The sequence below is a fragment of the Podarcis bocagei genome (assembly GCF_964188305.1).
Source record: "Podarcis bocagei genome assembly, chromosome: 2".
NCBI classification, from domain to species: domain Eukaryota; kingdom Metazoa; phylum Chordata; class Lepidosauria; order Squamata; family Lacertidae; genus Podarcis; species Podarcis bocagei.
In genome coordinates, this window is record NC_138126.1 from 11854556 (window position 1) to 11869290 (window position 14735).

At 46.6% G+C, this 14735-nt stretch overlaps 1 protein-coding gene across 5 annotated transcripts; it reads left to right on the forward strand.

The window, feature by feature from the left end:
* The first annotated feature begins 2784 nt into the window (after positions 1–2784).
* Positions 2785–13367, forward strand: LOC308580666 (uncharacterized protein). 5 transcript variants are annotated; one of them, XM_081182649.1, is made up of 5 exons: positions 2785–2799; positions 6183–6310; positions 7925–8727; positions 10266–10362; positions 12400–13367. In XM_081182649.1, exons 3-5 carry the CDS (start codon positions 8071–8073, stop codon positions 13362–13364), a joined length of 1719 nt encoding a protein of 572 aa, XP_081038775.1. In that variant the 5' UTR covers positions 2785–2799; positions 6183–6310; positions 7925–8070; the 3' UTR covers positions 13365–13367. The 5 variants fall into 5 exon arrangements, with proteins under 5 accessions (XP_081038775.1, XP_081038773.1, XP_081038777.1 ...); XM_081182647.1 differs by lacking the exons at positions 2785–2799; positions 6183–6310 and adding an exon at positions 4798–4975; XM_081182651.1 differs by lacking the exons at positions 2785–2799; positions 6183–6310 and adding an exon at positions 4798–4975 and having other exon boundaries at positions 10266–10347.
* The last annotated feature ends 1368 nt before the right edge of the window (positions 13368–14735 follow it).

Sequence of the window (14735 nt, forward strand, 5' to 3'; positions counted from 1 at the left end):
CGGCAAGGAGAGACCTGACCTTCCGCTTGCTCTTTTTGAGCAGTGAGCGGGAGAAAGAAGCCAGCTGCCCGCCTTGCTTCAGCCCCCGACGACGAAGGCGCAAGTTGAGAGACGCGGGGACATTTGAAGCAGCAACCACGTCCTTAAGAGCGACGGGGGGAGGCGAGTAGGGAGCCGCACCATGTAAACTTCCTTGTGTCAAACCCCCCCCCCCCAAAACCTAGAATAAAAGGTGAAGGCTGGCGGCCGGCGGCAGCTACACAGGCCACATGACGAGGTCTGGCGGGCCGGATTCGGCCCGCGGGCCTTGTGTTTGACACCCGTGCTCTATATCTTCTAGATTAATACCTATGATGCCAAATGTTTCTCCTCCTTTTTAAAAATCTTTTTGTGATAACTGAAAATATGGGTCCAATTTCTATTTTTAATCAAATATTACTTTAAACTTCCTGCTGAATCAATTTATTTATTTCAGCTTATTTTTGCTAGGTTTCTCTGTTGTCATCTGCCTATGTCTTGTGATGTAGATAAGGTGTGGCTTCTCCACTGCAAATCAGGATGTAACCAACACTTCTCCCTTTTTTCCTGTGGAATGTGGCACTTTTCAAGAATATTAGCTGGACGGGGAGCCACCAGGGGGCGCATTGGAAGATGGCCGACAATAACATCTCTCCGACCACACGAGGTAATTAAGAGGCTGATATGGGAGTATGCAGCCTCCCTTGCCCCCCAAGGGAATGGGGGGTTCTGCCTTGCCTGCTGTGTCCATAATTCACCCCCAGATTCGAAAGAAGGGGGTGAGGGCACTAGGCACGAAGCCCTTGGGTGAGGTCGGCTCTCCCGGACGCTGTCTCTAATCGCGCACTGGTTTGCATCAGCTCGAAATATATAATTGGAAAAAGAAGCAAATGCACATACTTCAAGTGAAGATCGGGAGTAAAGACTGCTGATTAATGGGATCTCTGAGATGCGGAGTGACGGGCTGGACAATAAATCAAGTGAAGACTCATCATTAAAAGATCGAGTTACAGATAGGTAGCCGTATTGGTCTGCCATAGTCAAAATAAAAAAATTCCTTCCAGTAGCACCTTAAAGACCAACTAAGTTAGTTCTTGGTATGAGCTTTCGTGTGCATGCACACTTCTTCAGATACACTGAAACAGAAGTTGCCAGATCCTTCTATATAGTGAGAAGGTGGGGAGGGGTATTACTCAGAAGGGTGGTGGGAATGGGAGATTGGCAGATAGCTGAGATGAGCCTGTTGACGACTCTTAACGACTGCAATAGGTTTTGTGATTCTTGATGTCAGATTTATGTCCGTTTATTCTTTGGCGTAAGGTTTGGCCTGTTTGTCCAATATAGAGAGCTGAAGGACACTGTTGGCATTTGATGGCATACACAATGTTAGACGATGAGCAATTAAATAGTCCCGAGATGGTAGTTAGACAATGAGCAATTAAATAGTCCCGAGATGGTAGTTAGACGATGAGCAATTAAATAGTCCCGAGATGGTACAACATCACACATACAACATCACACATACCATCTCGGGACTATTTAATTGCTCATCATCTAACATTGTGTATGCCATCAAATGCCAACAGTGTCCTTCAGCTCTCTATATTGGACAAACAGGCCAAACCTTACGCCAAAGAATAAACGGACATAAATCTGACATCAAGAATCACAAAACAGAGAAACCAGTAGGAGAACACTTCAATCTCCCAGGACATTCTATACAAGATCTCAAAGTAGCTGTTTTACTACAAAGGAATTTCAGAAATAGACTGGAAAGAGAAGCTGCTGAACTGCAACTCATTACCAAACTTAAAACCATGGAGAGACCTGGTCTGAACAAAGACATTGGATTCTTATCCCATTATACATGACTAAGCCATTTTTCACCTTCTCACCCCTTGCCTTTTCCTGTAAGACCTATTGCAGTCGTTAAGAGTCGTCAACAGGCTCATCTCAGCTATCTGCCAATCTCCCATTCCCACCACCCTTCTGAGTAATACCTCTCCCCACCTTCTCACTGTATAGAAGGATCTGGCAACTTCTGTTTCAGTGTATCTGAAGAAGTGTGCATGCACACGAAAGCTCATACCAAGAACTAACTTAGTTGGTCTTTAAGGTGCTACTGGAAGGAATTTTTTTATTGTCATTAGAAGATCGGTATGTTGGAGTGAGATGGAAAGGGGGGGAGGAAAAAACTTTCCTTTTTTGTCTTATGTGAGTACCCAATAACCGCAACCCCCCCCCCCGAGAGAAAGAATCGTTGCAGATTACTAATCACAAGCAGGAGATTAAGAACTGTGTGGAAATGAATTACTGATCAAAGAGAGGACTGGTGGGAACATCGGGAATGGAAAGAAAGCTTTGTGACGCAGCTACAAATGGAGATTCGTCAAGACAGGCCTGCCCACAGGAGGACGAGGGGGAGGAGGACCATGGTCATCGGAATGTGAATGTATGGTTATCGGAATGTGAATTTGACCTGGCAGGGCTCCCTGAGATACAGATTGGCAGGCCTGTGGAAAACAACGGACAGACTCTGGGAATGTTCTTTTTGGAGGAGTGAAAATGGCGTCTGTCCTCTATGTGATATGGCTCTTGGAGAGTGTAAAATCCACACAGGATATGTTTGTTTTCAACCTGCTTGTGAAGATTATCAGAGATCACAAAGAAAGGAATATATGATAACAACAAGAAGATGAGGAAAATAATAGACTATCTGGACAGAACTGTGAAATTAAAGCAGCAGCAAGAGTGATGTTTGGATCCCTTTCGGCGCTCGAAGTATGGATACCCCCAACAATTTTTTTAAAAAATTGGCTGTATAATTTGGAATTAATGTGATTTGGAATTAATGTGATTTGATTGGCCTGTTAATAAAAATTATTATTTATTTTTTTTAAAAAAAGAATGTTAGCTGGACGTATTCCCTAAATAAATTACCTGGTGTCTGATGAATGCCTTATGCCTTCTTCTGAATGAAGCTTTTCCCACGATCAGGACGTTCATAAGGCTTCTCCTCCACGTGGGGTCTTTGGTGTTTGATCAGCATATCTCACGGAGAAAAGTTCTTCCCGCACTCAGGGCATTCGTGAGGCTTCTCTCTGTTAACGGAGAAATCTGAGGGCTCCCTTGGACAAAAAACAAGGACACCAGCCAGGAATACCAGAACAAAACAGCAGCCAGTAGGCTTGGTCTTTATTGAAGACTGTCGCGACTGGACTCCCACCTGCCACAAGGTGGAACAAGATGGAAGCCCTGAACAAAAGAGCCCCCAAACTTTTATTAGTTGCCAATCCCCATGTTTCATCCCCCCCAAACTACATCACTAATACATCATGAAAGGGGAGGTCTGGTGGCAGTAATCTGAGCATCCTGGACCCTGCCCCATGGTTCTCCTTGCCCCCCACCAAACACCCATCAAGTGTAGCAAAAAAGATATTTGCATTTCCCTGTTTCCCAGCCAAGTTAATCACACCCTTTTGTCTTCATCTGGGTTTGTTATTTCTGGAATGGCTACCTGTCCGGCACTCAGGTATCAGGCTGCCAGGAATTAACCACTCAGGCAGAGGGGCTGCTGAGTAGCTGAGCTCACCTGTCTATATGAATTTCTGAAGTTTTCCCAGTGAGCCGGTACATAGATACATTTATCAGCGAATTCTTACATTTGGTATCGTGCAGCAGAGGCCCTTTGAACAGAAAGGAAGAAACTGTGATGAAGTGTTTTGTGGGGACAAATCACAAAAGTCACAAAAGCGATTGTGCTGATTTTGGTAGTGGGCTGCATGTGCATGAAATCTGCTGGAGGGGCAACCCCCCCAACCTATACATAAATTCCTGCAACATCTCCCATGTGGATCAATCAACCTACAAGGATGATGGAAACTTTTCCTGCACTCGGGGCATTCATAAGGCTTCTCCCCTGTGTGGGTTCTCTGGTGCTTGATCAGTGTATCCCGCCGGGAGAAGTTTTCCCCACACTCAGAACATTCATGTGGTTTCTCCCCTGTGTGCATCTTCTGGTGCCTCTTCAAATGGAGTTGCCACTGGAAGCCTATCTCGCACTGGGAGCATTGATACGGCCTCTCTCCGGTGTGGATTCGCAGGTGACTCACCAAATTGGTTCTCTGGCTGAAGCTTTTCCCACAGTGGGAGGACTTCTGTGGTTTCTCTTCAGTGCCGGTCAGTGTAGACAATGCTAGGTGGACCCAAGGGGGTCTGTCTGGCTGACTCTGCTTTTAATAAGACGGCTACTTTTAAAATGAGGGATGCGGGTGGCACTGTGGGTTAAACCACTTGCCGATCAGAAGGTCGGCGGTTCGAATCCCTGCTCCTGCCAACCTAGCAGTTCGAAAGCATGTCAAAGTGCAAGTAGATAAATAGGTACCGCTCCGGCGGGAAGGTAAACGGCGTTTCCATGCGCTGCTCTGGTTCGCCAGAAGCGGCTTAGTCCTGCTGCCCACATGACCCGGAAGCTGTACGCCGGATCCCTTGGCCAGTAAAGCGAGATGAGCACTGCAACCCCAGAGTCGGCCACGACTGGACCTAATGGTCAGGGGCCCCTTTACCTTACCTTTAAAATGAGGCTGCATTTTAAATTGCATATTAACCTGTATTTAAAATTGGATTTTTCCCCCTATTATGTTTTTACTGTAATTTTACTGGTGTTCGCCTCCCTGATCCCGGCTCTGGCCAGGGAGGGCGGCGTATAAATATAAATATTATTATTATTATTATTATTATTATTATTATTATTATTATTATTATTATTATTCCAGCCTGTTTGCTCGCATGCCACCTCTCTGTTGGGTAGCTGCCCCACAGCCCCCAATGGGTTAAACGGATAGAGCCGTGTTTTGCAGAGAGGCCCAGGGAGCAGCCAGCCAATGCTGTCCCTTCCTTTCCCTGCCAGGGAACTCAGCTGCAAAACCATGGCTTCTTTCTGCAGAAGGTCAGAGAGGTGAGTGCAGAGCTGTGTTTTGGGGCAACGAGGGAGGCGAGCCAGGAAGCAAGCGGAATTGGCAAGGAAAACGCATTCAGGGGGTTTGGAAGCGGCGAGGGTGTTTTGACATGTACGGAGTCAGACTGACGGTCCATCCAGCCCCGTATTGTCTGCACAGGCAGGCAGCAGCCTCCTGGGGTTTCAGGACAGCCCTGCTTAGGGATTGACGCTGCATGCAGAGCAAGTGTTCTGTCCAGTGCAGCCCATGTCTCTCTATACTGACCCATACAGGAACATCATCACCATTCTATATTTTGAAATCATTTTTATTTGATTTTACAGATACAAAATTATAACAATCCAAATGCATATCCATATATAGAGATTACTCTAAATCTCGAGACTCCCCCCCCTCCATGGGTCCTGTTGTCAACATTTACAACTGCATATTATTTCATAATCTATATTTTATATAAATCCATACTATCCATGGTATTTGTTACACTGCAAGTGAGATTAAAATGCTGCTCATGTTTTCATCTGCTTGCCGTGGTCTCCTAAATAAATTACAGTTTTCCCCTGTTCCTTTTTAAAGTTTTTGTCCTCTTGGTTCCTGAGTTTTCCAGTCAGCTTTGCTTGCCATTCCTCTCTGGTAGGGACTTTGTCTTCTTTCCATCTCTGGGCTAGTAGCATCCGAGCACATTATTATTATTATTATTATTATTATTATTATTATTATTATTATTATTATTATTATTATTATTATTATTATTTTATTTTATTTATACCCCACCCATCTGACTGGATTGCCCCAGCCACTCTAGGCAGCTTCCAACATATATAAAACATAATATTTTTTTTAAAAAAAACTTCCCTGTACAGTTTCCCTATACCAAGTCAGACCATTGGTTTCCCTACCTCAGTATTGTCCACACTGACTGACAGCAGCTCTCCAGAGTTTCAGACAAGAGTCCTTTCTAGTCCTACAGGGAAGTTTTTAATGTATGACATCTTAGTGTATTTTTGGTCTTGTGGAAGCCGCCCAGAGTGGCTGGGGAAACCCAGCCAGATGGGCAGGGTACAAATAAAATTATTATTATTATTATTATTATTATTATTATTATTATTATTATTATTACCTGGAAATGCTGAGGGTTGAACCTGGAGGCCTTCTGCATGCAAATCATGTGTTCTGCTGAGCTGTTAACCTTTCCCTTTTTCCCAGCAGGGACAAAATTTTGCTATTTCTTGATCCCCAAGAAAGGCAGATAATACACAAAGCTCCATCTCACTTCTCGCATCCCCTTCCACTCGTCTTGCAATATACAAGATAAAACCCACATAGCAAGAAAGGTGTTGTTGTTGTTGTTGTTGTTTAGTCGTTTAGTCGTGTCCGCCTCTTCGTGACCCCATGGACCAGAGCACGCCAGGCACTCCTGTCTTCCACTGCCTCACACAGTTTGGTCAAACTCATGCTGGTAGCTTCCACAACACTGTCCCACCATCTCGTCCTCTGTCGTCCCCTTCTCCTTGTGCCCTCCCTCTTTCCCAACATCAGGGTCTTTTCCAGGGAGTCTTCTCTTCTCATGAGGTGGCCAAAGTCTTGGAGCCTCAGCTTCAGGATCTGTCCTTCCAGTGAGCACTCAGGGCTGATTTCCTGCAGAATGGAGAGGTTTGATCTTCTTGCAGTCCATGGACTCTCAAGAGTCTCCTCCAGCACCATAATTCAAAAGCATCAATTCTTCGGCGCTCAGCCTTCTTTATGGTCCAGCTCTCACTTCCATACATCACTACTGGGAAAACCATGGCTTTAATTATTCGGACCTTTGTTGGCAAGGTGATGTCTCTGCTTTTTAAGATGCTGTCTAGCTTTGCCATCGCCTTTCTCCCTAGAAGCAGGCGTCTTTTAAATTCACTAATTGAGCCACCAGAAACCAACTCTGCATCTCAAATCAAAACCATAAGCAGACTAAGCAACACAAATATGAATTGCTTCGGAATTGTGGCGGAACAGAACCGCTTTTATCTGCCGTTGAGGAGGTGTCTGGGGTATGTCCTTATAATGCAATTGCGTGAACCTGCTAAGCCTTTTCAGCTCAGTGCCGGAACATCTGCCTGGCATGCAGAAGGTCACAGGTTCAGTTCCCGGCATCTCCAGGCAGGGTTAAGAGAGAAATCCTACTGCTAGCCCAGAGAAGAAATAGCAGATCAAGCTGATGGATTGTGCCAAAATGGCTAAAATGACTGGGAAGATCAGAAATAAGGAAGATGAAAAATGTAATGAGGAATGGAGGAAAATTATAATTTGCCTGTAAACAGAGACCACTGTAAATGGTTAAAATCATTAGCGGGATTGCAATAACACTTGTAATGTAACGAGAACTATGGAGATATAAAAATCTGGATTATTATAAAAGACGCAGGAGAAAAGGTTTAACCATGAGACCCACAGAGGGGGGAGGAGGGAAGTCCAGAGATGCGTAAGAATCTTGTAGTTTTGGAATGTGTTGTGGTATGATTGTAATTCTTAATACAGTGGTACCTCTGGTTAAGTACTTAATTCGTTCCGGAGGTCCGTTCTTAACCTGAAACTGTTTTTAACCTGAAGCACCACTTTAGCTAATGGGGCCTCCTGCTGCCGCCACGCGGTTTCTGTTCTCATCGTGAAGCAAAGTTCTTAACCCGAGGTACTATTTCTGGGTTAGTGGAGTCTGTAACCTGAAGCGTATGTAACCTGAAGCGTATGTAACCTGAAGCGTATGTAACCCGAGGTACCACTGTTTGTAAAATAAAAATTTAAAAATTGGCGGAGAAAAGGGGAAAAATCCTAGAGAACTACTGCCCGTCAATGCAAACAGCACTGAGGTAGTTAGACCGATGGCCTGACTTTCTATGTTCCTAATGTTGTTCTTTAAAAAAAATATTCCTGAGGAATAATCTTCCGTCTTTTGTCTCTGTTGGATTCAGGACAGGGTCGTTGCCAATGGAGCTTCTTACCTCGCGCCAGATTGAGTGGCTGAACCGAACGAAGCAGGCGACTGAAGACACGGTTTAGGAGCTGAGGTGGAGAGAGGCGCAGCTGTTGCATTTCTGCGCGAGAGACGGAACGAGAGATGAACCGGAGTGAAATTCAAGCTTTGCCGAATCGGGGCGCAGGTCCGGGAACACGAGCAAAGAGGCAGGGCGGGGCAGGACCCAAATTGCATAAGGGGCCTGGAAGAGTCCAGTGGGAGGTTGTGGAGCCGTTCCCAACAGCCAGGCAATCGCCAAACATGGGATGGAGCGGTCCACGCTTGGCAGAACTTGCCCCTCGGGAAGACCCCATGCCTTGTCCGCTGTCTGCTGAAAGAACGCACTGCAACAGTGGCAGCCCTGAAGGCGACGGCGCAAGCAGCCTCCCGACAGGCCTCAGCAGAGCATCCGAAGAGGCCTACATGGGTTTGGATTCTGGGCAAGGCAAGGAGGAGCCCTGGGAAAGGGACACCATCGCCCTGGAGGCACAGCAACTGAACTTCCGACGGTTCCGCTACCAGGAGGTCGAGGGACCACGGGAAGTGTGCAGCCAGCTCTGGTACCTGTGCCACCGGTGGCTGAAGCCGGAGAGGCACACCAAGGAGCAGATCCTGGAGCTGGTGATTCTGGAGCAGTTCCTGGCCGTCCTGCCGCCGGAGATGCGGGCCTGGGTCTGGGAAGGCAGGCCGGAGACCTGCGCCCAGGCGGTGGCCCTGGCAGAAGGTTTCCTGAGGAGGCAGCAAGCGGGTGAGAAAGAGGTGAGGGCATTTCTCTCTTTTCTTTTTTGAAATAATTTTTATTTGATTTTACAAGTATAAAGATATAACAATCCAACTATACATTTGTTGTTGTTTAGTCGTGTCCACCTCTTCCTGACCCCCTGGACCAGAGCATGCCAGGCACGTCTGTCTTCCACTGCCTCCCGCAGTTTGGTCAAACTCATGCTGGTAGCTTCAAGAACACTGTACATACTATACAACTATACAACCAACTGTACATATCCATAGTTAAAGATTCATTCGAATCTCTGGACTTCCACCTTCCCCTCCCTGGGTCCTATTGTTAACTTTTTCTGCTGCATATTTTTCAGTAGTCCATATTTTATCTTACCCCATGGTTTCCACAATACTCGCTGCATTGCAAGTTTTATTGCTAATGTTTTTATCTGCTGATAGTGGTCTCCAAGGTAAATTATAAATTTCCCCCATTCTTTATTAAAGTTTTGGTCTTCTTGGCTGCTGAACTTTCCAGTCAGTTTTGCCATTTTGGCATAGTCCAACAGTTTAATGTGCCATTCTTCTCTGGTAGGGACTTTATCTTCTTTCCATCCCTGGGCTAGTAGCATCCGTGCGGCTGTCATCGCATACATAAAAAGTCTTTTCTGCTCCTTTGGACTGTCTGCACCTATAAATCCTAATAAAAAAAAGCCTCTGGTTCTTTTTTTACAAAAGTTAATTTGAACATTTTTTTCATCTCATTATATATCATTCCCCAGAATGCTTTTATTACCTTACAAGACCACCACATATGACAGAAGGTGCCTTATTTTTCTTTCCTTTTCCAGCAGATATTTGTACCTGTCTTATATATTTTTGCTAACTTACTGGGAGTCAGATACAGTGGTACCTCGCAAGACGAATGCCTCGCAAGACAAAAAACTCGCTAGACGAAAGGGTTTTTTGTTTTTTGAGCTGCTTCGCAAGACGATTTTCCCTATGGGCTTGCTTCGCAAGACGGAAACGTCTTGCAAGTTTGTTTCCTTTTTCTTAACACCGTTAATACAGTTGCGACTTGACTTCGAGGAGCAACTCATAGAACGCGGTGTGGTAGCCTTTTTTGAGGTTTTTTAAGACTTTGGTGATTTTTGAAGCTTTTCCAAAACTTTCCCGACACCGTGCTTCGCAAGACGAAAAAAATCGCAAGACGACAAAACTCACGGAACGAATTAATTTGGGCACCACTGTACGGGAGCATTTCTTTCCAAGCCGACCCTGGCGGCATTCGGATTCTGTGATAATACCGCATTGTCACCTGCTGGATTCCCAATGTGTTGTTCTTTGTGGGATTCTCAAAACAACGCATTGATGTTTGCCGGCTTTCCGGGACGCATCTGATGGGTCACTGTGGGAAGAGAACGATGGACTAGATGCACCCTCCTTTTGAGTAGCTCATCAGAGGACCAATGGTCCGCCCTTCTTTCCGGCACCCCCTGCCCCTTTGCCCAGTACTTTTCCATCCTACCCTGTTGCCTTTTTCCAGCTGCCTTGACAGGGTTGTATTCTCCTGGCTGTTTCAGGTACTGCCTACGAATCCCGCGGCTCCTTCAGAGGCCAGAGAGAAGCTGCCGCCTGTGGAAGTCAAAGAAGAGGGTGGCAGAGGTGGGTCGTCTTCGGGTAAGGCGGAAGTCCTTGGTTGCCTGGAGTGCAGGCTTCTTCCCGGGTGCTTAAACCTCAGCTCTGATCTTCCCTGTCCCTAGAACAGGAGGTGCCCATCTGATATCTGGGGGCGCACAAACCTACAAACGCTTTCACCGGAGGCTGCAGGGTCAGCCCCAACAACTGAACTGGGGCTTGAAAGAAATGTCCTATTCTTCTTTGGCGATCACTCGTAGCCGAGTAAGATTGTCTTCCGTGAACACAGTCTTAACAGTGAGTCCGTAAGTGACTGTGGAGGCCAATTCTGGATCCACACGTCCTTCCACAGTGGGGACAGAGGTTTCCAGGCGGGAGTTGATCACAGTGAGGGTTTGCCAAATGTGCCTTCCTCCTAGCACGTTTCTCCCTTGTGTCCTGAGTTTGAGCATCTTCAAAGCCCATGACGCCTTTGGTAAAGGCTTTTCTAATTTTTTAAGATTTGCCTTCCGTTTATCCTATTGCAGTCAGTGCTTGAAAGGAGCTAGGCCATACATTTTAAGCGCTATGATACCTCTTTAAACTGTCATGGCTTCCCCCCCCCTGCAAAGAATTCTGGGAGCTGTGGTTTGTTAAGGGTACCCACAGTTGCTAGGAAGCACCTATTTCCCTCCAGAGCTACAGTTCCCAGAGTGGTATAACTATCAATCCCTCCTCACAGGGAACTCTGGGAAATGTAGCTCTGGGAGGGGAATAGGGCTCCCCTAGAACACTCAGCACAACCACAACAAACTCCAATTCCCAGAATTCTTTGGAGGAAGCCATGGCTGCTTAAAGTGCTTGGGGGGGGGCACTGTGGTCTAAACCACTGAGCCTCTTGGCTTACCAATCAGAAAGTTGGTGGCTCCCATTGCTCTGTCCCAGCTCCTGCCAACCTAGCAGTTCAAAAGCATGCCAGTGCAAGTAGATAAATAGGTACCGCTGCAGAGGGAAGGTAAACGTCATTTCCATGCGCTCTGGTGTTCCGTTGCGCCAGAAGCAGTTTAGTCATGCTGGCCACATGACCCGGAAAGCCATTGTGGACAAACGCCGGCTCCCTCAGCCTGAAAGTGAGATGAGCGCGCAACCCCATACAGTGGTACCTCTGGTTACGTACTTAATTCGTTCCAGAGGTCCGTTCTTAACCTGAAACTGTTCTTAACCTGAGGTACCACTTTAGCTAATGTGCCGCTGCGCCGCCGGAGCACGATTTATGTTCTCATCCTGAAGCAAAGTTTTTAACCCGAGGTACTATTTTTGGGTTAGCAGAGTCTGTAACCTGAAGCGTATGTAACCCGAGGTACCACTGTAGTCGCCTTTGACTGGACTTAACTGTCCAGGGGTCCTTTACCTTTTTTCCCTTTTTACTTTAAAACTATGGTGTGAATGTGGTCTCAGTTTTGCCCCTTGTGGAACTCAGCGGAGAGGAAGATAGGGAGAAATCTTGTGTAATTCCCAGTGTAGTTCACCAATCAACCCCTCGTCACAGGGAACTGGGAATTGTAGGCCCCAGAAGGAAGCCCTTAAAGAAACATGGCCCCTGGACTGCAAAGCTTACCCCACCCTTGTGATAAAAGTATTTCCTCAACCCCTGCTATAAATTTTGGTTTTGCCCCCTCTCTTATGGACCAATACAGTGGTACCTCGGGTTACATACGCTTCAGGTTACAGACTCCACTATCCCAGAAATAGTACCTCGGGTTAAGAACTTTGCTTCAGGATGAGAACAGAAATCGTGCTGCCGTGGCAGCAGGAGGCCCCATTAGCTAAAGTGGTGCTTCAGGTTAAGAACAGTTTCAGGTTAAGAACAGACCTCTAGAACAAATTAAGTACGTAACCCGAGGTAGCACTGAACAGCTTACTTTTGCCACTTACTAAGAACCAAGTTTATCTGCAACAATTATAATGTCAGCTACAACGTAAAACAGCAATTCAAAGCAAGCTCATAGTATCAAGCTATGCTAAACCCACATTAAACCGCTCCCTACCAATTCACCGCAAACCATTCCTCTAGATTATTGTTGCTTTCCTCTCCTTTAGGTGACAGCTGGCTGAATCAGCAGGAGGGTAATCCACAGCCGGAAAGGGCAACCCAAGTAGACCCTCATTTGCAATGTCAGGATAACAAAACAGCTTTCCTGCCTTATTCAGAGGCAAAGATGGGAAGCCACCCGGAAGACAGTGTGAATGATCCTGAGAGAAACCCTGGGGATTTCCCAAAGATCCCTCCCAAAGGCAAGAAGCAAAGGACTTGTGGCGTCTGTGGGAAGACCTTCAGCCGCAGCACCGGCCTGATCGCACATCAGAGAATCCACACCGGGGAGAAGCCGTACGAGTGTCCTGACTGCGGGAAATCCTTCACATTGAAGTCGAACCTGATAGCCCACGAAAGGACTCACAACGGGCAGAAGCCGTACGAGTGCCAACAGTGTGGGAAAAGCTTCAGTGTGAGCTCGCAGCTCATTAAGCACAAGAGGACTCACTCGGGGGAGAAACCGTACAAATGCGCGGAGTGCGGGCAGGCGTTCCGCCAAAGCTCGCACCTTAGAAACCACCAGAGAATCCACACGGGAGACCGGCCGTTCAAGTGCTCAGACTGCGGGAAAAGCTTCAGCGTGAGCTCAGACCTGATCCGGCACGAAATATCGCACACGGGGGAGAAACCGTACCAGTGTCCCGACTGCGGCAAGCGCTTCTGCAACAGTTCGCAGATTATTACTCACCGGAGAGTCCACACGGGGGAAAAGCCGTACAAATGCCTGGAGTGCGGGAAAAGCTTCACCGTTAGCCAGCAGCTCAGCAGGCACCAGCGAGTCCACACGGGAGAGAAGCCATACAAATGTCCCGAATGCGGGAAAACCTTTGGTGTCAGCACACTCCTTACGGGACACCTGAGAATCCACACCGGAGAAAAACCGTACGAATGTTCGGAATGTGGGAAAAGCTTCAGGCTGCGCTCAAACCTTATTGCACATCAGAAAATACACACCGCAAGGAAATCCTAGGCATTTTTACCCTGTGTGTGTGCGTGCGCTTGCTGGAGGGATTAAATTCGAATTCAGTTCTCTGATTTTTCACAATATTCACATATGGGACCTAGAGTCGCCATATTCTGAAGAGCAAAAAAGAGGACACATTGGCCAACTTTTCGCTCTGGATCTCTATGATAACCCTCATCATGAAATAGAGGCCGTGTCCTAGAAAAAGAGGACATATGGCAACCCTACCGGCGGCCTGATCAGATCTATAGAATGGGGTAGCCCAGGGGTCAGCAGACTTTTTCAGCAGGGGGCTGGTCCACTGTCCCTCAGATCTTGTGGGGGGGTTGGACTATATTGGGGGGGGGGGAATGAATGAATTCCTATGCCCCACAAATAACCCAGAGATGCATTTTAAATAAAAGGTCGCATTCTACTCATGTAAAAACACACTGATTCCTGGACCACCCGTGAGCCGGATTTAGAAGGTGATTGGGCCGGATCCGGCCTCCAGGCCTTAGTTTGCCTACCCATAGAGTAGCCACTGTGAGCCCTTCCAGAGGCTGGATTTCATCTTCCATCAGCCGTGGCTAGCACGGCTCAAAGTAAAAAAAGGATTGGAGTTCTAACTGAACAACCTCTGGAGGGGACCACATTGCTACTCCCTGCCCCAGAGCAGCGTTCTCCAATCTTAGGTCCTCAAATGTTGTTGGACTACAATTCCCATCATGTCCTTTGGCGAAACTGGCTGGGGATGATGGGAATTGTAGCCCAACAACATCATTCTCACAGTTTTTAAAAGAAATTACTGGACAGGAATTTACTCTCAAGGCGACCTCCTGCGTTAGGAGAATCCCTTAAATTTATTTGTTTTTAACATGTCTTCACCGAAAGGTTTTTCATTATAGGAGCGAAAGGAGAAGACATTTGTACTGCAAAATACAAACATAGGAGGTTTGTCAAAGCCGCGCAGCCGTCTTCTGAACAAACTCTTAAGAGAATTACAGTGGTACCTCGGGTTAAGTACTTAATTTCCGGAGGTCCATTCTTAACCTGAAACTGTTCTTAACCTGAAGCACCACAATAATAATAATAATAATAATAATAATAATAATAATAATAATAATAATAATAATAATAATAATATATTTATACCCCGCCCATCTGGCTGGGCCTCCCCAGCCACTCTGGGCGGCTTCCATAAAAACAAAAAATACAGTAAAATATCACACGTTAAAAACTTCCCTGAACAGGGCTGCCTTTAGCTAATGGGGCCTCCTGCTGCTGCCACGCCGCCAGAGCACGATTTCTGTTCTTATCCTGAAGCAAAGTTCTTAACCTGAAGCACTATTTCTGGGTTAGCGGAGTGTGTAACCTGAAGTCTATGTAACCCGAGGT

Coding starts and splice junctions, on each gene's coding strand:
- LOC308580666 (XM_081182649.1), top strand. CDS start 8,071: ATGAACCGGAGTGAAATTCAAGCTTTGCCGAATCGGGGCGCAGGTCCG. Junction 8,728..10,265: donor AGCAAGCGGGTGAGAAAGAG/GTGAGGGCATTT, acceptor TGGCTGTTTCAG/GTACTGCCTACGAATCCCGC. Junction 10,363..12,399: donor CAGAGGTGGGTCGTCTTCGG/GTAAGGCGGAAG, acceptor CCTCTCCTTTAG/GTGACAGCTGGCTGAATCAG.